We start from the raw sequence: 24,992 nt of genomic DNA on the forward strand, positions 1-24,992 counted from the left end.
ATTTGTATGATAAAATTAAGCACTGTAGCATGCAAATCCTGACAGCGTGTAATATACTAACTGTCAGGATACAGATTTTGTTTGCTGGTTCCAGCAGTCATCACATGGCCAATCCACTCATGCACGATTTTCAAACTTATGGCTCCGTGATATCGAGCTGGTCTTCCTGCTTCTTTCTATTAAGTGGGAGCTGTAGTTTTCCACAGAACATTGAGAGAATTATGAAGAGCAGCTATCCGGAACTTGACTATGTGTGCAAATTGCATAAGAATGAGTGACCACATGACGACTACTCAACCGTGTGGGGGGCACCAAACAGTATTCTTACCCCCAAGGCTGGAAAACCTAGAATAACCTCTGGGGATGGTGCAGAAATTCTGCAGCATTAAAATCTCAATTGATCCTGATTGTAGGAGCTGTGAAAGAATACAATCCATTTTGGTGGCACGGTTGCTCAGTGGTTAGCACTGCAGTCTTGTGGTGGCTCAGAGGTTAGCACTGCAGTCTTGCAGCGCTGGGATCCTGGGTTCAAATCCCACCAAGGACAACATCTGCAAGGAGTTTGTATGTTTTCCCTGTGTTTGCGTGTGTTTCCTCCGGGGTCTCCGGTTTCCTCCCACACTCCAAAGACATACAGATAGGGACTCTAGATAGTGAGCCCCAATGGGGACAGTGTTGCCAATGTATGTAAAGCGCTGAGGAATTAATAGCACTGTATAAATGAATAAATTATTATTATTATTATTATTATTATAGAAACCATCTTGGCATATAACTTAAGATGTTATAGGGCTCATCTAACACTGACGGGTGGGGAAGTTTCACATTTCTACACACCCCTGTGGCTCTTATTGGTGCATAGTTGCAAATCAAAAATGTCCGTGGAGCCTCTGTTAGGAGTCTCGACATAGAAAATAGCAGATATCCCTCCAGGAAGGACCTAGCCAAGGAGTAGCCCTTTTTAGGAGACCACCATAACCACCATATTAAGTGGCCCTTTTAGTCAATATCCAACTCTTGACAAGTTTAAAGATATGACAAGGGAAGAAAAGAGCCACTCCTTGGCTAGGTCCTTCCCGGAGGGATTTCTGGCTATATTCCGTGTCGAGACTCCTAACAGAGGCTCCATGGACCTTTTTGATTTGCATACTTGTAGACTGTGAGCCCTCGCGGGCAGGGACCTCTATCCTCCTGTACCTGTCTGTGTCTTGTATTGTTTATGATTATTGTACTTGTCCCTATTATGTATACCCCTTTCACATGTAAAGTGCCATGGAATTGATGCCGCTATAATATTAAATAATAATAATAATAATAATAAAATACTTCCCAGGGGGCAAAGTACCTAGGATTTCTCTGTGTTGAGCGCCCTCGCTGGCTGCCGGCAGTGTTTGCTCTGGCTGGTCTCCCCGAGATCAGTGATTATTTTGTCTTATTGGTGCATAGTTCTGAGAAGTTATTCCTTTGTTTGGGATACTATATAAACTGGTCACATGATGTAATAAAGCAGAAACTTTCAGTATACCACAAAGAATGTGTGCTGCAATGATTTCACGAGCGCTTGTAAAACAAATCTTACTAATTTGGCATTCCAATGGCATAGAAGGAGGGAATCTCGCTCACATAGCCTTAGGTGATTTCATGCAGCTATGAAAATAATATTTACATTTTGTATTGACGTAAATCAGTAGTTGGTTCTGACATCTCAAAAAAGATACGGAAACTTTTCAAACAGCGGTCCAGTCCCAATGACTGGGTCACACCGCTGGACATGCGGTCCGCTGCAATGTGCAGATGCTGCGTTCTCAAGATAAAGGGAAGAAATTAAAGCCCATCCACGCTGTGCTGATGAAACCAGATAGGCACTGGAACAACAGCACTTCCAGACAGGTTTGTTTGATAAGATGGGAGCTTAATGCCACTTAGGTTCCATCAAGCCTCTGACAGATAAAAGATGCTGAAAACCCAAAAGTGCTATTTCCTTTAAAATGGCAGCACATCAATACCAAAAAAAAAAAAAATCAGCTTTATTCTTTGCAAAGTTCACAGCTCTGCATTTCAAGATTTGCAAGTCGATAAGATCGTGCGTTTCCATCTCCAGGAGAAGAGTGATTTCTTATTCTTTGAGCTGTTAATGTGTATTGACTGGTTTCCTTTTTTTTTTGGACAGTAGAACTACGACTGATTAACTAAAACATATGTTTTCTGATGAAACGCTAAATACACAATGAGGTTCTGCGGGGGAAAAAAAGGTCCCTTTTAGAGGGTCGTCATCTTACCGCTTCAACCTTATTTCCAGAGTTCACTGGTTAGGACCGTATAACTCTTTCTCATTTTTTAAAAAGTAAACTCATACAGAACAAAACGGGATCAGTTGGAATCCCATTTTATCTTTTCAGTGATTCTAGGGATTGCCGACCTTTGGTGGGTATATAGATGTCAGAAGGAAGAGTCCTCCATCAAGAGAGAGACCATCTTTAGAAAGTATTGCCTTAAGGGAATCAGTCAGCAGGTTTTTGCTATGTAATCTGACAACAGCATGATGTAGAGACTGACACCCTGATTCCAACAATGTATAATTTGGCTTACTGGGTGCAGCAGTTGTGATAGAATCATAGTTTTCTCTGCTGCAGATCTGATGCTGAGCTGTGTATAACCCCGCCCACACCACTGATTGGCAGCTTTTTGAGTAGCTGGACCAATCAGTGGCGTAGCTGGACCAGGATGCACAAGACACCTAGTCCTGTAGTGATAATCTCCTGCTGATAAAACACTGATTTTATTAAAACACAGCTTAGTAAGTGACATCACTAGAATAGGGTTTTGTACCACTATATTATGCTGATAGCACACAGCAAAAATCTGCTGACAGATTCCCTTTATATGGGGGAGTTCTATAAGTAAATCTATGTTTCTAAACACAGATCGGCTGTGTGACGGGGTATGCGACAGAGCAGTGGGGGACGCCAGGCCGAGGAAAAATCCAAAGGGCTTTATTGGAACCACAAAGATAAAGCACCAAAAAAATATAAATCCTTAAAGTCTGCAAGGAGTCCACAGCAAAACAAAGGATCCAGGGGCACCGCCTGGTATTCCGATTCCAGGGAAAATAGGGCAATGGTCCTTATATGAGTTCCTTGAGTCCAACAGGGTGAACAACAAAACACAATCCCACGTGGCCACTGATCTCCAGTCTGAAACAGTCCATACACAGGCCCTAGGATCCAGCCTCAGCTATAGATCCTAGTATGTCTCCCGCCGAGATCCAACTAACTGACTAACATGGGTCTCATTGTTCTTCTCTCTTGGGATCAGCCCCTTAGGTGGGCACACCTCCCCCTAGACATCTGATACATGAATGGACTTTAGACTCCTGGCTCTGTTCTGTTTACCAAGTTGTGGTTGGAGAAGTCCCATGCTGAGAAGAACAAACAATCTCCCAGCAGAAGCAGCACAAAGGATAGACAGACTATTACACCATGAGCACAGGCGGGGGAGGGACACGCTGTTACAGGCTGTCCAACAACTATGAAAGCAGGATGAATTATAGGCTAGGATCATACGCTGCGTTTTGGTGCGTTTTTTGTGGCAAAAACCGCACAAAAACGCACCCACATTTTTGCCGCGATTTGGTGCGTTTTTTTGCTGCGTTTTTGCTCACTTCGTCCTTAGGCAAGGTTCACACACTGCGTTTTTTTGACTCTGCGTTTTTGTGAGTTTTTTGCGGCAAAAACCGCACCCACAGCAAAAAAATGCGGCAAAAAAACGAGCAGGTTTTGCCGCGATTTGGTGCGTTTTTTTGCTGCGTTTTTGCTCACTGCGTCTTTATGCATTTTTTATCAGTGAACAATGCCATTAAACATTGTTGAAAAAAAAAAGAAAAAAAAGGTCTGATGTCATTTCCTTCTTCAATATGTTCATTCTCCACTAGTGTATGCAGGACAGCAGACAGCTGCAGAACTACAAGGCTCAGCATGCTCCCTAGAGGACTGTATGCTGGAGGGAGAGTCAGGGGGAGCAGAACTACAAGGCTCAGCATACTCCATCCAATAGTGTATGCAGGAGAGCAGACAGCAGCTACAGAACTACAAGGCTCAGCATCCTCCATCCAGGACTGTATGCAGGAGTTTTTTGCCCTCCAAAAAAATAACGTGGGCTTCACCATATTTTTGTATGCTAGCCGGGTACAGCAGGCAGGTACGGCTGCCCCCAACCCCAGCTGCCTATTTGTACCCGGCTGGGAACCAAAAGTATAGGGAAGCCCTTTTTTTTATATTTCATGAATTTCATGAAATAATAAGAAAAAAAGAAAATGACGTGGGCTTCGCCCAATTTTTGAGTCTAGCCGGGTACAACTAGGCAGCTGAAGATTGGAATCCACAGTGCAGGGTGCCCATGCTTTCTGGGCACCCCTGCTGTGAATTGCAGTCCGCAGCCACCCCAGAAAATGTCGCTTTCATAGAAGCGCCATCTTCTGGCGCTGTATCCAACTCTTCCAGCTGCCCTGGTGACGGTGGCTCGCTGGGTAATAATGGGGTTAGGGCTAGCTGTATATTATCAGCTGGCCCTAAGACCGAAATTCATGGTGTCACGCCAATATTAGACATGGCCACCATGAATTTCTAGTAAAGATAAAAAAAAACCACAATACAGAAAAATATTTTTATTAGAAATAAAACACAACACAATTAGTGACTCCATCTTTATTGAAATAAAGAGCCCCCCTCCGCATTAATCCTGGGTCAAGGGTCCCGAGCCATCCAATCCGGATCCAATATCAACTCATTGGTTTGCTGGAAGGCAAAGCGATCAGATGATGTGGCAGGTTAAAGGATGTGAATCGCATCACACAGCAGCTGATTGCATAAACGCCGGTTATACAATCAGATGATGCATCGGTGCAAAAAAAAAAATAATACTCACTTATGTGCTGATTACCGGCAGCTCCTGGAGCGGAGTCTGATCCCGTCCGATGACTGCAGGAGCTGCCGGTAATCAGGGATGAAGTCTCCTGACGGCATCCGCTGATAGGTGAAGCCGGCCGGGCGCCAGCGTCACCCCGAGACTTACGATCAGCTGACGCGTCAGGTGACTGCATCATGTGATCCATCGCCAGGTCCTGCATCCATCGTATTGCCCGGGGAGACTGCACACACCCGGAGCGGCGATACCGGGAGTGGAGCTGGGAGTGGACATGGCACCGGGACCCTGCAGACAGGTGAGTATGACATTTTTTTTTCTACTGTTCACTTTTGTTTTCGCAGCCGCTTCCACCTCCCGCCCGAACATGGCGCCACACGGCAGCAGACATGCACAGGACTGGAGGTGGAAGCGGCGGTGACGGTACCGGGAGGATTCACGCTTCTGTGTTTACTGACAGAAGGAATCCTCTTCCTGTACATGTCACTTTACTACCCACCTCCTGCGTTTATAGCTGCGTTTTTGGTCTTAGAAACGCACTAAAACGCACCTATTTGCGTTTCTCATTGCGTCTTTCATCATCCCATTGCACTCAATGGATGAAAAGCGCAGTGAAAAACGCGGGAATAATTGACATGCTGCGTTTTTGTGGCACCACAAAAAGGCAGCTGAAAAAAAACGCTGTGTGCAGACAGCAAAAATGAAAACTCATAGACTTTGCTGGGGAAGCAAAGTCATGCAGTTTTCTGAGCAAAAACGCATCCGAAAACTGCGCAAAAACGCCGCGAAAAACACACCTGTGTGAACTTACTCTTATGCGTTTATTTTATCAGTGAACAATGCCATTAAAGATTGTTGAAAAAAAAAAAGGTCTGATGTCATTTCCTTCTTCAATATGTTCTTCATTCTCCACTAGTGTATGCAGGAGTGCAGACAGCTGCAGAACTACAAGGCTCAGCATACTCCATCCAATAGTGTATGCAGGAGAGCAGACAGCAGCTGCAGAACTACAAGGCTCAGTATCCTCCATCCGGGACTGTATGCAGGAATTTTTTGCCCCCCCCCCCCAAAAAATGACGTGGGCTTCGCCATATTTTTGTATGCTAGCCAGGTACAGCAGGCAGGTACGGGCTGCCCCCAACCCCCAGCTGCCTATATGGACCCGGCTGGGAACCAAAAATATAGGGAAGCACTTTTTTTTTTATTTCATGAAATAATTAAAAAAAAATGATGTGGGCTTCGCCCAATTTTTGAGTCCAGCCAGGTACAACTAGGCAGCTGGGGATTGGAATCCACAGTGCAGAGTGCCCATGCTTTCTGGGCACCCCGCTGCGAATTTCAGTCCGCAGCCACCCCAGAAAATGGCGCTTTCATAGAAGCGCCATCTTCTGGCGCTGTATCCAACTCTGCCAGCTGCCCTGGTGACGGGTGGCTCGCTGGGTAATAATGGGGTTAGTGCTAGCTGTATATTATCAGCTGGCCCTAAGACCGAAATTCATGGTGTCACGCCAATATTAGACATGGCCACCATGAATTTCTAGTAAAGATAAAAACAAAAACACAACACACAGAAAAATATTTTTATTAGAAATAAAACACAACACAATTAGTGACTCCATCTTTATTGAAATAAAGAACCCCCCTCCGCAGTAATCCTGGGTCAAGGGTCCCACGCCGTCCAATCCGGATCCAATATCATCTGATCGGTTTGCTGGAAGGCAAAGCGATCAGATAATGTGTCAGGATCAAGGATGTGAATCACATGACACATCAGCTGATTGTATAAAAGTCGTTTATACAATCAGATGATGCATCAGTGCAAAAAAAAAAAATACTCACTTATGTGCTGATTACCGGCAGCTCCTGGAGCGGAGTCTGACCCCGTCCGATCGCTGCAGGAGCTGCCGGTAATCAGTGATGAAGTCATCTAACGGCATCAGCTGATAGGTTAAGCCGGCCGGGCGCCGGCGTGACCGCGAGACTTATGATCAGCTGACGCGTCAGGTGACCGCATCAGGTGATCAGCGCCAGGTCCTGCAGATATTGGAGGTGTCCCGGCCGTCTGCACACAGCCGGAGCGGCGGTACCGGGAGAGGAGCTGGGAGCGAACATGGCACAGGGAGTCTGCAGACAGGTTAGTGAGTATGACATTTTTTTTTCTACTGTTCAATTTTTTCACAGCTGCCTCCGCCTCCCGCCCAGACATGGCGCCGCACGGGAGCGGACATGCACAGGACTGGAGGTGGACGCAGCGGTGACGGCACCGGGAGGATTCACACTTCTGTATTTACTGACAGAAGGAATCCTCTTCCTGTACATGTCACTTTACTGCCCACCCCCTGCGTTTATAGCTGCGTTTTTAGTCATAGAAACGCACTAAAACGCAGCTATATTTGCAATTTGCGGTTTTCATTGCGTTTTTGAACATCTCATTGAACTCAATGGGTGGAAAACGCAGTGAAAAACGCAAAAATAATTGACATGCTGCGTTTTTGTGGGCACCACAAAAACGCAGCTAAAAAAACGCTGTGTGCAGACAGGAAAAATAAAAACTCAGACTTTGCTGGGGAAGCAAAGTCATGCAGTTTTCTGAGCAAAAACGCACCCGAAAAACACGCAAAAACGCACTGTGTGAACTTACCCTAAATATATTTTTTTTTAAATCAAATGTTTTTTATTTGAACGTTTTTCAACAAAACAGATATAACGACCCTGGGGATCGCAGTCCTCTTACCCCACCTCTCCCCCCCCTAAATTATCCCCCAACTTAGCAAAAATAAGCACTATAATATATAACATCAGAATCACATCTCTTTAAATAGAAATAAATAGGTATATAAGAGGGAATTATAAATATTTTACTTCTAATAAACTTTTCTTCCATAAAAATAATTGTTCGGGAAATTTTAAATGTATTTTAGTGGTCGTTTTGTTGTCATACAAAAAAGTGAAAAATAGATATTTAATTAATTTATTTTCCCCTGATTATTGGTAATAAAATAAAAAAAGGATTACAAAAATTTCATTAGTCTCTATGTATTATGAAAAATGATGTCCACATTTTTTGAATATTCAAGCAAGATAAAAATGTACAGCTCTGTAAATTGTATGTATGAAAAATAAGTATCCCTCGACAGACAGGGCAAGAATAAATGCACTGGTTTTAAACTGACTAAAAATTAAAACTAAATAAAAACATTTAATTGAAAAAGATATTTAAATATACCACCTCCGAAACTCCCCCCTCCCTCCCGGCTTTCCCCTCAATGTATATATATATATACAGTCATATGAAAAAGTTTGGGCACCCCTATTAATGTTATCCTTTTTTCTTTATAACAATTTGGGTTTTTGCAACAACTATTTCAGTTTCATATATCTAATAACTGATGGACTGAGTAATATTTCTGGATTGAAATGAGGATTACAGGATGGGTGAGAGAAAACGGGTTAAATGCTGCGCTAGAAAAACCACGAATCCAAGAGATGCGATGAAATCCTTTCCTTTATTGGCACGAGTCAACGCGTTTCGAAGGCATAGCTGCCTTCTTCATCAGGACAAGACAGTACAAGAAAGAACAGCATGATGATAGTTCATGCTGTTCTTTCTCCCATTTTCTCTCACCCATCCTGTAATCTACATTTCTCCATCGGGGCTGCTGCTGACCACTACTGCATAATCTGCCTACAAGCTCGCATAGGAGTTGTGCCTGTCACAACTGAAACAGGTGAGTACCTGTCCCTTCACGTATATCCCCTCATCCACCAGATAAGACCCTATTTTGCGCTTTTCTCCTACACAGTTTCTCCTGAATTGAAATGAGGTTTATTGTACTAACAGAATATGTGCAATCCGCATTTAAACAAAATTTGACAGATGCAAAAGAATGGGCACCTCAACATAAAAGTGACATTAATATTTTGTAGATCCTCCTTTTGCAAAAATAACAGCCTCTAGTCGCTTCCTGTAGCTTTTAATGAGTTCCTGGATCCTGGATGAAGGTATATTTGACCAGTCCTGTTTACAAAACAATTCCAGTTCAGTTAAGTTTGATGGTCGCCGAGCATGGACATCATCCCACAGATGTTCAATGATATTCAGGTCTGGGGACTGGGATGGCCATTCCAGAACATTGTAATTGTTCCTCTGCATGAATGCCTGAGTAGATTTGGAGCGGTGTTTTGGATCATTGTCTTGCTGAAATATCCATCCCCTGCGTAACTTCAACTTCGTCACTGATTCTTGCACGTTATTGTCCAGTATCTGCTGATACTGAGTTGAATCAATGCTACCCTCAACTTTAACAAGATTCCCGGTGCCAGCATTGGCCACACAGCTCCAAAGCATGATGGAACCTCCTCCAAATTTTACTGTGGGTATCAAGTGCTTTTCTTGGAATGCCGTGTTTTTTTGCCTCCATGCAGAACGCCTTTCTGTATGACCAAACAACTCAATCTTTGTTTCATCAGTCCACAGGACCTTCTTCCAAAATGTAACTGGCTTGTCCAAATGTGCTTTTGCATACCTCAGGCGACTCTGTTTGTGGCGTGCTTGCAGAAACGGCTTCTTTCGCATCACTCTCCCATACAGCTTCTCCTTGTGCAACGTGCGCTGTATTGTTGACCGATGCACATTGACACCATCTGCAGCAAGATGAAGCTGCAGGTCTTTCGAGGTGGTCTGTGGATTGTCCTTGACTGTTCTCACCATTCTTCTTCTCTGCCTTTCTGATATTTTTCTTGGCCTGCCACTTCTGGGCTTAACAAGAACTGTACCTGTGTTCTTCCATTTCCTTACTATGTTCCTCACAGTGGAAACTGACAGTTTAAATCTCTGAGACAACTTTTTGTACCTTCCCCTGAACAACTATGTTGAATAATCTTTGTTTTCAGATCATTTGAGAGTTGTTTTGAGGAGCCCATGATGCCACTCTTCATAGGAGATTCACATAGGAGAACAACTTGCAAGTGGCCACCTTAAATACCTTTTCTCACGATTGGATACACCGGCCTCTAAAGTTCAAAGCTCAATGAGGTTACAAAACCAATTTAGTGCTTTAGTAAGTCAATAAAAAGTAGTTAGGAGTGTTCAAATCAAGAAATTGATAAGGGTGCCCATACTTATGCACCTGTCAAATTTAGTTTAAATGCAGATTGCACATTTTCTGTTAGCACAATAAACCTCATTTCAATTCAGAATTACTCAGTCCATCAGTTATTAGATATATGAAACAGAAATAGCTAGTGGAAAAACCCAAATTGTTATAAAGAAAAAAGGTTAACATTAATAGGGGTGCCCAAACTTTTTCATATGACTGTATATATATATATATATATATATATATATATATATATATATATATATATATATATATCTATATATATAATTGCCTTATTCTGTCTGTCTGTCTGTCTGTCATGCTCCAAAATTGTGTCCTTACGGTGACACAAAGCTGATTGGCCGCTGGGCTCGCCATGGCCCCGCCCCCCCCCCCACGGATTGGCCTCTCGCCCCGGCTCTCTGCAGGCCCCGCCCCCCTCACGCAATGCACGCTCGCTCTGGCCCAACTGACACGGAGCTCCGACTCCCAGGTGAGTACACACACACACATCAGATCACACTCACTCTCACACACACCTCACACATCACATCCACACACTCACAACATCCTGGGATATCGCTTGCTTCTACACCGGCTCCGTCATGATCCCAGCAGCGCCAGACATAACCTTGCGATGCTGGGATCTTGACGGAGCCCGTGAACGCTGGTAACCATTATACACATCGGGTAACTAAGGTCCCTTGGTTACCCGATGTGTATCATAGTTACCAGTGTACACCGGCTCCGTCACGATCCCAGCAGCGCCAGACATAACCTTGCGATGCTGGGATCTTGACGGAGCCCGTGAACGCTGGTAACCATTATACACATCGGGTAACTAAGGTCCCTTAGTTACCCGATGTGTATCATAGTTACCAGTGTACACCGGCTCCCGGTACACATGTGCAGGGAGCCGGCATTATACTCCTCTCCCCCCAGGACTACTCCTCCTATTACAGTCCTCCTATTATACTCCTCTCTGAGTATAATAGGAGAACTATTATAGCATGGGGATGTAGCACGATGGGGAGTGCGCAGCATGGGGGATGTAGCACGATGGGGAGTGCGCAGCATGGGGGATGTAGCACGATGGGGAGTGCGCAGCATGGGGGATGTAGCACGATGGGGAGTGCGCAGCATGGGGGATGTAGCACGATGGGGAGTGTGCAGCATGGGGGATGTAGCACGATGGGGAGTGCGCAGCATGGGGGATGTAGCACGATGGGGAGTGCGCAGCATGGGGGATGTAGCACGATGGGGAGTGCGCAGCATGGGGGATGTAGCACGATGGGGAGTGCGCAGCATGGAGGATGTAGCACGATGGGGAGTGCGCAGCATGGGGGATGTAGCACGATGGGGAGTGCGCAGCATGGGGGATGTAGCACGATGGGGAGTGCGCAGCATGGGGGATGTAGCACGATGGGGAGTGCGCAGCATTGGGGATGTAGCACGATGGGGAGTGCGCAGCATGGGGGATGGAGCACGATGGGGAGTGCGCAGCATGGGGGATGTAGCACGATGGGGAGTGCGCAGCATGGGGGATGTAGCACGATGGGGAGTGTGCAGCATGGAGGATGTAGCACGATGGGGAGTGTGCAGCATGGAGGATGTAGCACGATGGGGAGTGCGCAGCATGGGGGATGTAGTACGATGGGGAGTGCGCATGGGGGATGTAGCACGATGGGGAGGTGCGCAGCATGGGGGATGTAGCACGATGGGGAGTGCGCAGCATGGGGGATGTAGCACGATGGGGAGTGCGCAGCATGGCGGATGGAGCACGATGGCGGGTGCGCAGCATGGGGGATGTAGCACGATGGGGAGTGCGCAGCATGGGGGATGTAGCACGATGGGGGATGTAGCACGATGGGGGGTGCGCAGCATGGGGGATGTAGCACGATGGGGAGTGCGCAGCATGGGGGATGTAGCACGATGGGGAGTGCGCAGCATGGGGGATGTAGCACGATGGGGAGTGCGCAGCATGGGGGATGTAGCACGATGGGGAGTGCGCAGCATGGCGGATGTAGCACGATGGGGAGTGCGCAGCATGGCGGATGTAGCACGATGGGGAGTGCGCAGCATGGCGGATGTAGCACGATGGGGAGTGCGCAGCATGGCGGATGGAGCACGATGGCGGGTGCGCAGCATGGGGGATGTAGCACGATGGGGAGTGCGCAGCATGGGGGATGTAGCACGATGGGGGATGTAGCACGATGGGGGATGTAGCACGATGGGGGATGTAGCACAAAGGGGGATGTAGCACAACGGGGGATGTAGCACAAAGGGGGATGTAGCACGATGGGGGGTGCGCAGCATGGGGGATGTAGCACGATGGGGAGTGCGCAGCATGGGGGATGTAGCACGATGGGGAGTGCGCAGCATGGGGGATGTAGCACGATGGGGGGTGCGCAGTATGGGGGATGTAGCACGATGGGGGGTGCGCAGCATGGGGGATGGAGCATGATGGGGAGTGCGCAGCATGGAGGATGGAGCACGATGGGGAGTGCGCAGCATGGAGGACGGAGCACGATGGGGAGTGCGCAGCATGGGGGATGGAGCACGATGGGGGGTGCACAGCATGGGGGATGGAGCACGATGGGGAATGCGCAGCATAGGGGATGGGGCATGATGGGGGGTGCGCAGCATGGGGGATGGAGCACGATGGGAGGTGCACACCTCCCCCCAACACACACACACACACACACACACAGGGAACCACAAACACCGCCATACACAGACACCCACACACACAGACAACGCTGCACACACACAACACCCAACACATAAACACCGCGGCATACATAAATATACGCACATACCGCACAACACACACATTGCACAAAACATACTTCCCCCCAAAACACACCACACCCACACAAACCGCGCAACACACACACACACAACGCGACAGACACACAGCGCTCCACAAACAACGCAACACACATACAACACCGCTCTCACCCCCCGCCACACCCAGACAACACCCAGAACATGTACAGCCCCTACACAAACACTTGGTAACTACACACAACAACATCTATATATATATATATATATATATATATATATATATATCTCTATCTATAACAAAAATCATACATGAACTACACAATACGTAAATTCTAGAATACCCGATGCGTAGAATCGGGCCACCTTCTAGTATATATATATGTATATATATATATATATATATATATACACAACCAACAATCACATGATCCCTGGGTCCGGAGGAGGTACTGATTGTTTAGCGCTGTGTATAGAGCAATTGGGAAGGCAGCGATGGTAATAAGCGGTCTCTGCCTTCTATATGGTAAGTATGACTTCCTGTTTCTACAGCTGCAACTACTCTGCTATGCAGTGATGTTATAAAAACTAGGACATGGACCTTCTGGCAAGTTCTTATCTACGAGTGGACTAAGAAATAATTAGATATAATCATACCAACCTATACTATACTATATTAATCTGGCACAGAGATCTTTTCAGCTCATTTGCATATAAGAAAAACGTGTATTTCTCAGGAACCATTCATCGGACTGCAGATATCAATACATCATTTGATTCAGCTTCTTGTGAGCTGCATGCCCATATAGACGGCTTAAGGGCGCTTTACACGCAGCGACATCACTAGCGATGTCGCTCGTGAAAGCACCTGCCCCCGTCGTTTGTGCGTCACGGGCAAATCCCTGCTACCCGTCACACGAACTTACCTTCCTAGCAAAGTCACTGTGGCTGGCGAACAGCCTCTTTTCTAAGGGGGCGGTTCGTGCGGCGTCACAGCGACGTCACACGGAAGCCATCCAATAAAAGTGGAGGGGCGGAGAGCAGCCGCATGAAAGTCACGCCCACCTCGTTGCCGGAGGACGCAGGTACGCTGTTGTTCATCGTTCCTGGGGTGTCACACGTAGCGATGTGTGCTGCCTCAGGAATGACCAACAACCTGCGTCCAAAAGCAGCAACGATATTTTGGAAATGGACGACGTGCCAACAATCAATGATTTGGTAAGTATTTTGCATCGTTAGCGGTCGCTCGTACGTGTCACACGCAACAACGTCGCGAACGAGGCCGGATGTGCGACACGAATTCCGTGACCCCCAACGACATCTCGTTAGCGATGTCGTTGCGTGTAAAGCGGCCCTTAGGAAGGTTGATCCTACTAGCAGATGCCCTATAAGGGTTTTTCCATTATAATTAGTGTTTGATATGTCAATTTTATGCAAAATCTTCAATATATTAGTGTCTGAGATGGATTTGGAGGATCTATACCTTTTTTTCTTACATTGGCCACTTATATCAGCTGCTCGTAATTTTAGCTATAACCATAGATACATTTTTTCAAGTGTTTTATGCTGAACGCCAACTCACCGTGCTAAGTTTACTGCAACAAATCAGGATCCTGCGCTCGTACAACATACTGGCATAGAGATGCAGCATATTATTCACATCTACGGCCACAAAATATTCAGTCAGGTTTCTCTGCAAAGAGATGAAACAAAACAGATTGCATTAGGCATTTATACAAGCAAAAAAAAAATGTGAATATTAAAGTTTTGATATCAAAATATTTCAATCTAATAAACTATTTTACATTGTTGCAAATTTAGTTGAGCCAGAAAAATTATATGAAAAAAAATGACAGGATGCACTAGTCTTCTCCGTATTTCACAAGACAGTAGACTATACAAATCTATGAGTATGCAAAAAAACATGGATACTATCATTGCTAAAGTAAGGAGAAGAGGCTTACACTGCTGTCCACCATGTCTATCTGATCCAATGCTAGAGATACCAGAGGTGCTGAGGTAAGAAGAGGCTGCTAATATTGCTGTCCACCCTATCTGATTTAATACTGGAGATACAAGGGGGACTGAGGTAAGGAAGCTGATTACACTGGTGTGTGCTAGGTCTATCTAATCTAATACTGGGGATACAAGGGATGCTGTGGTAAGAAGAGGCTGCTCACACAGTTGTCCACCATGTATATCTGATCTAATACTAAGGATGCCACAAGTGCTAAGGTAAGAGTAAGCTGCTCACACTGCTGTCCACCTTGTCGATTTCATCTAATGCTGAAGATATCAGAGGTGCTGAGGTAAGAAAAGGCTAATTATATTGATGATCCCCATGTCTATCTGACGTAATATTGAAAATATTAAGGGTGCAAGGTAAGAAATGTTGCTCATACTACTGTCCAGCATGTCTTTCTAATCTAATACAAAAGATACTATTGATGCTAATGTAAGAAAAGGTGGCTCACACTGCTGTCCACCATGTCCATCTGATCCAATACTGAGATACCAGCGGTGCTGAGGTAAGATGAGGCTGCTAACACTGATGTTCATCCTATCTGATCTAACGCTGGAGATACAAAGGATACTGGGGTAAGGAAAGGCTGATTACACTGGTGACTGCTAAGTCTAGCTAATCTAATATTGGTGATATAGGAAGTGCTGCGGTACGAAGAGGCTGCTCACACAGTAGTTCACCATGTCTATCTGATCAAATACTAGAGATTCCACCCACGAGTGCTACGGTAAGAAGAGGCTGTTCACACTGCTGTCTACCCGGTCTATTATTATTATTAATAATAATAATAATAATAATGATATAATCTAACAATGGATATACCAGGGGTGCTGAGGTAAGGAGAGGCTACTTCCATTGGTGAATAAAATGTTTATCTGATCTAATATTGGGGATATTAAGGGTACTAAGATAAGAAGAGGCTGCTCACACTTCTGTCCACCCTTTCTTTGTGATCTAATACCAGACATACCATTGGTGCTAAATTAAGAGGCTGTTTATACTGCTGTCCAACCTGTCTCTCGGACGTAATACTAGCGATACCAGGCATGCTGATGTTTCCCCACTTGAAAGTTTTTCTGTAAATTATACGGTAAAAAGGAAAAAAAGGCAGCATCCATAAGGAGATTGTCCAATACATAAATATGTATATTACAATATCAGCAAATTACACCATGAATTCTCTGGTGTTTCTAATATACACAGGCAGGCTTGGGCAACGACCATCTGTGTGCTCATTAATGGTGAGGCTAGCAAGAGCTAAACTCTGCTAGCCTGCTGGTTTCCTCTGGGATCACATGTTGTTGGCAACCTATCACAGTTACTCTTTGCCTTTTAAAAGATGATGGAATGTCTTCCCACGCCGACTATAGCTTTGTTGTGTGGGTCTATGTGATGTTATGTCCCAGTCCTGCTGGTGATTATATTATGTGGTGCTTGGAGTTGTTGTGGAATTCTCTCGTCATCTTGTTGTTTCCTCCTTGCTCCTATTTTCCACCTTTCCTCTTATTGTCTTATACCTTTGTGTGATCAAGCTGTGAAATATTGTTTTGGTTTCCCCTGTTTTTCTATCTCTCTTAGCTTTATCACACTCCTGTCCCGCCCTCCCCTGGGGTAGGGAAGGGGAATGAGATCGGTGCTGGTTATGAGCAGGGTCAGGTTGGCGGTTCAGACATCTCCACCTTCAGAGGTAACTCTATGATAAAGAATAGTTAGGGCCCCCCTAGTCTGAGGGCCAGTCCCCTGCTCTCTCTATTTATCGGGACATGGTATCATCCTACCTCAGATCCCTATCCGTCTGCACCACAGTCCCATCTTCACACTATGGGCACAGCAGAACAAGCTCGATAATCATGGATGGGATCAATGTGGGGAATAAGATCTGGGCTGGTTATGAGCAGGGTCAGGTTGGTGGCTCAGACATCTCCACCTTCAGAGGTAACTCTGAGATAAGGGATAGATAGGGCCCCTCTAGTCTGAGGGCCAGTCTAGGTGCCCCAGTCTCCTGCTCTCCCTATTCATCGGGATATGGTATCATCCTACTTCGGATCCCTATCCGTCTGCACCACAGTCCCATCTTCACACTACGGGCACAGCAGGACAAGCTTGATAATCATGGATGGGATCAATGTGGGGAATAAGATCTGGGCTGGTTATGAGCAGGGACAGGTTGGTGGCTCAGACATCTCAACCTTCAGAGGTAACTCTGAGATAATGTATAGATAGGGCCACTCTAGTCTGAGGGCCAGTCTAGGTGCCCCAGTCTCCTGCTCTCCCTATTCATCGTGACATATCATCCTAACTAGGATCATTATCGGTCTGCACCGCAGTTCCATCTTCACACTACGGGCACAGCAGGACAAGCTCGATAATCATGGATGCGATCAATGTGTTCAGTAATCTTAGATTCCACATATTCATTTCATGGAACTGAAGACAACAAATTCCCGTGAGTGAACACATGGTATTAATATACCCTAAAAAACCCTTTCTAGTCATATTATAAGTGTACAGGGTAATGACATCAGTTACATGAATTCACTTATAGTTTGATAGCCATAATACAATCCCCTTTAAATGGAAACGATAAAATGATATAAAAAAGAACTACTTGGCAAAGAACAATGTTTTTAATGCAAAAGTGAAAAAAGTGTTTGACTTTTTGTGGGCAGTTTTAGTGCACTGAAGAGTTTATTGTAGCGATGTAAAAAAATGGAATTTATTCAGGCTGCAAACTTGCAATATTTTTCCAATTAGGTAGAAGGGATAATATTTTGACCTGTGCATTCAAGTTTAAAATAAAAAATATTACAAGGCATTAGTTTACATTGTTGGCTTCGTTGTTTGCTTATGATACACATTCTCATGTGACATTTTGGATGATCACTGACTAAAAGATGACCTAAACCAACAATGCGTATCGCCCGATACAGAGGGCTTCCTCAGGGGCTGGGCCATCTTTGTATGGGGCGGAGTGTCAAGATGTTATATTTGTTGCAGAATTGCCTTTTATTCCCCACTAAGCACCTTGGATTGGCTATAGTAACAAAAAAAATTTTTTTTATGTTTACCTATTCATGTATTTATTGTTTTATAATAAGTTGGTCATCCACCTTGTAACTGACGGTATATTGTGGTGAATGGGCCATTGCCATATCAAGAGCTTTGACCGAGGATTTTACATAAACGGACTCAGGAGTAGTTTTTAAATGTAACATACAAAATGGGCCGACTATCCAAAGTATCTCTTGCTCTTCTTCCTTGTTTGTTTATGATACATTTGTACTGACATTCGAGCGCAGTACTCCTAGAATCTATATAACCTATTATATCCACCTTACAAGTTTTCTTAATTGATAAGATGATTGTAAACTGTCCTTTAAAAATCAGCTTTAATCTCTTGTAAAATCTAATTTCTATGCTTAATTTCCCTGCAACGCCATCCCAGGAGAAAATCAGGTGCCCAAAAAAGTTGTATCATGCAGAATTGGGCAGGTCCAACAGAGTAAAAGACCCCCTTTGAAATCACTCAACTATGGCCATGTGATCAAGATCCTAGATGGTACAGCCCCTTTATTAAAGAGGATAGGTCATCAATGTCTGATCAGCCAGGGTTCGATAACCAGTACCATTGCTGATCAGCTACAAGTGGTGCCAGTGGCGAGAATGCTCACTCCTGGAGCGGCCTCATCAACTGATAGCAGCCACGGTAGGGTACTGTATATCTGATTCCCAATTCAAATCAGTAGGAGGCGGATGTCCAGTACCCAGACACGGCCTCTATCAGAAGATGGTGCAGCTCCAGAACTGAGCATTTCAGGCCACCGCTGCTTGCTTGCTGTTTGCTTGGCGTCTTTTAGACGCTCTTCGCGCATGGTCGGAAGCAGAGGAATCTTCAGATCATGCACACTGCGCGCTTGTGAAGCCAATAAGAGTACAACTGGCTAAGAAGGCCACGCGAATGAGAAGCGCGCACGCGCGGGACTCCAGATGCTGACGATGACGTTGCTTATGTAAATCCATGGTATCACGCCCACAGGGGCATGATACCACGGAAAAAGGGCAAACTAGACGCCCAAGGGACTAGCCCCTCTGCTCATTTACATACGGAACATGTAGGTTATAAAACTTTTTTTATAAATTCATTTTACACAGTATTACAACACAGGGATGGGTAAGAAGGGGGTTTTAGGCCACACATCACCCTGCTTGTAGGTTAGAGTGAATACAGGACCTGACAGGTTCCCTTTAAGGAGACCTTTCATCATAAGGGTACCGTCACACTTTAGCGACGCAGCAGCGATCCCACCAGCGATCTGACCTGGTCAGGATCGCTGCTGCGTCGCTACATGGTCGCTGGTGAGCTGTCAAACAGGCAGATCTCGCCAGCGACCAGTGACCAGCCCCCAGCCAGCAGCGACGTGCAAGCGACGCTGCGCTTGCACGGAGCCTGCGTCTGGAAGCTGCGGACACTGGTAACGAAGGTAAACATCGGGTATGGTTACCCGATGTTTACATTAGTTACCAGCGCACACTGCTTAGCTTAGTGCGTGCAGGGAGCAGGAGCCGGCACAGGCAGCGTGAGAGCTGCGGAGGCTGGTAACGAAGGTAAATATCGGGTAACCACCTTGGTTACCCGATGTTTACCTTGGTTACAGCTTACCGCAGCTGCCAGACGCCGGCTCCTGCTCCCTGCACATTCAGGATTGTTGCTCTCTCGCTGTCACACACAGCGATGTGTACTTATCAACGGGAGAGCAACAATAAAAAAACGAACCAGGGCTGTGTGTTACGAGCAGCGATCTCACAGCAGGGGCCAGATCGCTGCTCAGTGTCACACACAGCAAGATCGCTAATGAGGTCACTGCTGCGTCACAAAAAACGTGACTCAGCAGCGATCTCAGTAGCGATCTCGCTGTGTGTGAAGTACCCCTTAGTAAGTGTTATTGCTCTATGTTATCTTGTTGTAAGCGCCATAGAATTCAGTGTGACATAGTAACTAGTCAAGTGCATGTAAATATAAACTGCATATGCGCTGCTCCCCTCTCCCACCTCTCAGTGCTGGCATCAGTGTTAGTAAATCTGAACTGAATTTGCACTGCTGCCCCCACCCATACTCCCTCCCACCTCTCAGCAATGATAGTGAATGCACTGAGAGGAGGGTGAGGGGAGCTCTTTATATGTAAATTGCATTTACATACACTTGACTAAGGTGCACAAGACACTGAATTCTATGGAGCTTAAAGCAGGATAACAGGATAAGGTAAAAGAATAAAACTAAAGGCCCCGTCACACTAAGCAACATCGCTGTCAACATCGCTGCTAACGAACAACTTTTGTGACGTTGCTAGCGATGTTGCTGTGTGTGACATCCAGCAACAACCTGGCCCCTGCTGTGAGGTCGTTGGTTGTTGCTGAATGTCCTGGGCCATTTTTTAGTTGTTGCTGTCCCGCTGTGAAGCACAGATCGCTGTGTGTGACAGCGAGACAGCAACAACTAAATGTGCAGGCAGCAGGAGCCGGCTTCTGCGGAGGCTGGTAACCAATGTAAACATCGGGTAACCAAGAAGCCCTGTCCTTGGTTACCCGATATTTACCTTTGATACCAGCCTCCCCCGCTCTCACTGCCTGTGCTGCCGGCTCCTGCTCTGTGCACATGTAGCTGCAGGACACATCGGGTTAATTAACCCGATGTGTGCTGTAAGTAGGAGAGCAAGGAGCCAGCGCTAAGCATTGTGCGCTGCTCCCTGCTCTGTGCACATGTAGCTGCAGCATACATCGGGTAATTAACCCGATGTATGCTGTACTAGGAGAGCAAGGAGCCAGCGCTCAGTGTGCGCTGCTCCCTGCTCTCTGCACGTGTGGCTGGTCACTGGTTGCTGGTGAGCTCACCAGTAACTCGTGTAGCCACGCTCCAGCGATCCCTGCCAGGTCAGGTTGCTGGTGGGATCGCTGGAGCGTCGCAGTGTGACATCTCACCAGCAACCTCCTAGCAACTTACCAGCGATCCCTATCGTTGTTGGGATCGCTGGTAAGTTGCTTAGTGTGACGGTACCTTAAAGGCCCAGTCACACTAAACAACTTACCAGCGATCCCAACAACGATCAAACCTGATAGGGATCGCTGGTAAGTTGCTAGGAGGTTGCTGGTGACATGTCACACTGCGACGCTCCAGCGATCCCACCAGCAACCTCACCTGGCAGGGATCGCTGGAGCGTCGCTACACGAGTTGCTGGTGAGCTCACCAGCAACCAGTGACCAGCCCCCAGCGCCGCGTGGAAGATGCTGCGCTTGGTAACTAAGGTAAATATCGGGTAACCAACCCGATATTTACCTTGGTTACCAGTGCACGCAGCTACACGTGCAAAGAGCAGGGAGCAGCGCACACGGCTTAGTGCTGGCTCCCTGCTCTCCTAGTTACAGCACACATCGGGTTAATTACCCGATGTGTGCTGCAGCTACATGTGCACAGAGCAGGGAGCAGCGCACAATGCTTAGCGCTGGCTCCCTGCTCTCCTAGTTACAGCACACATCGGGTCAATTACCCGATGTGTGCTGCAGCTACATGTGCACAGAGCAGGAGCCGGCACTGACAGTGAGAGCGGAGGAGGCTGGTAACAAAGGTAAATATCGGGTAACCAAGGACAGGGCTTCTTGGTTACCCGATGTTTACATTGGATACCAGCCTCCGCAGAAGCCGGCTCCTGCTGCCTGCACATTTAGTTGTTGCTGTCTCGCTGTCACACACAGCGATCTGTGCTTCACAGCGGGACAGCAACAACTAAAAAATGGCCCAGGACATTCAGCAACAACCAACGACCTCACAGCAGGGGCCAGGTTGTTGCTGGATGTCACACACAGCAACATCGCTAGCAACGTCACAAAAGTTGTTCGTTAGCAGCGATGTTGCTAGCGATGTTGCTTAGTGTGACGGGGCCTTTACTGATCCTGAAAGGTCTCTTTAAGACCTATTTAAAGATAATATTAGCATTGTTCTACAAAATTACCTAACAGATTCCCATTAAAAATAAAGTAGAATTTTTGCAATTTTCAAATACGCCACTAAGGTTTTTTTAAACTATAATTTCCTGTATTTCAAGAAACAACACATGTACAGTGCCTACAAGTAGTATTCAACCCCCTGCAGATTTAGCAGGTTTACACATTCGGAATTAACTTGGCATTGTGACATTTGGACTGTAGATCAGCCTGGAAGTGTGAAATGCAGCAAAAAAGAATGTTATTTCTTTTTTTTTTTTTTTAATTGTGAAAAGTTTATTCAGAGGGTCATTTATTATTCAACCCCTCAAACCACCAGAATTCTGTTTGGTTCCCCTAAAGTATTAAGAAGTATTTCAGGCACAAATAACAATGAGCTTCACTTGTTTGGATTAATTATCTCTTTTTCCAGCCTTTTCTGACTAATTAAAGGCCCCGTCACACTAAGCAACATCGCTAGCAACGTCGCTGCTAACGAACAACTTTTGTGATGTTGCTAGCGATGTTGCTGTGTGTGACATCCAGCAACAACCTGGCCCCTGCTGTGAGGTCGTTGGTTGTTGCTGAATGTCCTGGGCCATTTTTTAGTTGTTGCTGTCCCGCTGTGAAGCACAGATCGCTGTGTGTGACAGCGAGACAGCAACAACTAAATGTGCAGGCAGCAGGAGCCGGCTTCTGCGGAGGCTGGTAACCAATGTAAACATCGGGTAACCAAGAAGCCCTGTCCTTGGTTACCCGATATTTACCTTTGTTACCAGCCTCCGCCGCTCTCACTGTCAGTGCCGGCTCCTGCTCTGTGCACATGTAGCTGCAGGACACATCGGGTTAATTAACCCGATGTGTGCTGTAACTAGGAGAGCAAGGAGCCAGCGCTAAGCAGTGTGCGCTGCTCCCTGCTCTGTGCACATGTAGCTGCTGCACACATCGGGTAATTAACCCGATGTGTGCTGTAACTAGGAGAGCAGGGAGCCAGCGCTAAGCAGTGTGCGCTGCTCCCTGCTCTGTGCACATGTAGCTGCTGCACACATCGGGTAATTAACCCGATGTGTGCTGTAACTAGGAGAGCAGGGAGCCAGCGCTCAGTGTGCGCTGCTCCCTGTTCTCTGCACGTGTAGCTCCGTGCGCTGGTAACCAAGGTAAATATTGGGTTGGTTACCCAATATTTACCTTAGTTACCAAGCGCAGCATCTTCCACGCGGCGCTGGGGGCTGGTCACTGGTTGCTGGTGAGCTCACCAGCAACTCGTGTAGCAACGCTCCAGCGATCCCTGCCAGGTCAGGTTGCTGGTGGGATCGCTGGAGCGTCGCAGTGTGACATCTCACCAGCAACCTCCTAGCAACTTACCAGCGATCCCTATCGTTGTTGGGATCGCTGGTAAGTTGCTTAGTGTGACTGGACCTTAAGACCCTCCCCAAACTTGTGAACAGCAATCATACATGGTCAACATGGGAAAGACAAAGGAGCATTCCAAGGCCATCAGAGACAAGATCGTGGAGGGTCACAAGGCTGGCAAGGGGTACAAAACCCTTTCCAAGGAGTTGGGCCTACCTGTCTCCACTGTTGGGAGCATCATCCGGAAGTGGAAGGCTTATGGAACTACTGTTAGCCTTCCACGGCCTGGACAGCCTTTGAAAGTTTCCTCCCGTGCCAAGGCCAGGCTTGTCCGAAGAGTCAAGGCTAACCCAAGGACAACAAGGAAGGAGCTCCGGGAAGATCTCATGGCAGTGGGGACATTGGTTTCAGTCAATACCATAAGTAACGTACTCCACCGCAATGGTCTCCATTCCAGACGAGCCCGTAAGGTACCTTTACTTTCAAAGCGTCATGTCAAGGCTCGTCTACAGTTTGCTCATGATCACTTGGAGGACTCTGAGACAGACTGGTTCAAGGTTCTCTGGTCTGATGAGACCAAGATCGAGATCTTTGGTGCCAACCACACACGTGATGTTTGGAGACTGGATGGCACTGCATACGACCCCAAGAATACCATCCCTACAGTCAAGCATGGTGGTGGCAGCATCATGCTGTGGGGCTGTTTCTCAGCCAAGGGGCCTGGCCATCTGGTGCGCATCCTTGGGAAGATGGATAGCACGGCCTACCTGGAGATTTTAGATGTAGAGAATCCGGCACACAAAATGAAGTTGATAGCAAAGATAATCTTTCGTTTGAAAATATTTTTATTATTGTTCTTGTGGGAATATCAAATAAACATGCGTGAACGAGTCCAACGTTTCGACCAAAACCTTTGGTCTGTTTCAAGGACTTAAGGGGTTATGGTACGGTGCATATTGCGTAGAAGTTCATTCGCATATATTAAATATATATCACTCTTATAGAGCCTTGATACCCTCACATAAATGATAGGATGGCAATCGTCCTCTTATTTGACTTGTTAGGATGATGGTCATCTGACCATCCGAGATGGGAGAAAATAGTGTCTCCAACGTCTCTTATAGAAAATGGGATTTTAAATAGAAACAGCACCTAGCATTGATTAAATCAAAAGGTTTGAACACCTGTGACTCATGATCTGTAATAGGGGTTTGTCTATGTCTGAGGCAAAAACAGCCTAGGGCAGGTACAATGTGGCACCCAGAGGTTGAGAGTGTTGGAAAAAGGTCCTGGGTATGATAGTGGGGCCTTGTGCCTGTTCCTTGTGGTCGCCGTGTATAGAGGTGCCTACAGTACAGTAGTCTCGGATGGTCAGATGACCATCATCCTAACAAGTCAAATAAGAGGACGATTGCCATCCTATCATTTATGTGAGAGTATCAAGGCTCTATAAGAGTGATATATATTTAATATATGCGAATGAACTTCTACGCAATATGCACCGTACCATAACCCCTTAAGTCCTTGAAACAGACCAAAGGTTTTGGTCGAAACGTTGGACTCGTTCACGCATGTTTATTTGATATTCCCACAAGAACAATAATAAAAATATTTTCAAACGAAAGATTATCTTTGCTATCAACTTCATTTTGTGTGCCGGATTCTCTACATCTACTGGACTTATATTTTACGAGCACCTGTATTTTTTTCTTCCCCTCCCAGTTGAGCCAGGCCTTTTCTAATATACCTGGAGATTTTGGCCAAGAACCTCCGCTCCTCCATCAAGGATCTTAAGATGGGTCGTCATTTCATCTTCCAACAAGACAACGACCCAA

General features: G+C 46.2%; 1 protein-coding gene across 4 annotated transcripts in view; it reads right to left on the reverse strand.

The window, feature by feature from the left end:
- The window catches only part of DENND1A (DENN domain containing 1A), a 924,202-nt gene that overhangs the window by 446,829 nt on the left and 452,381 nt on the right, over nucleotides 1–24,992 (reverse strand). For all 4 annotated transcript variants that reach the window (XM_075324120.1, XM_075324118.1, XM_075324119.1 and 1 more), the window contains exon 9: nucleotides 14,389–14,499. In XM_075324120.1, the coding sequence (XP_075180235.1) occupies nucleotides 14,389–14,499 (111 nt within the window). The remainder of the gene's footprint in view (nucleotides 1–14,388; nucleotides 14,500–24,992) is intronic.

Source organism: Anomaloglossus baeobatrachus, chromosome 9 (assembly GCF_048569485.1).
Source record: "Anomaloglossus baeobatrachus isolate aAnoBae1 chromosome 9, aAnoBae1.hap1, whole genome shotgun sequence".
NCBI classification, from domain to species: domain Eukaryota; kingdom Metazoa; phylum Chordata; class Amphibia; order Anura; family Aromobatidae; genus Anomaloglossus; species Anomaloglossus baeobatrachus.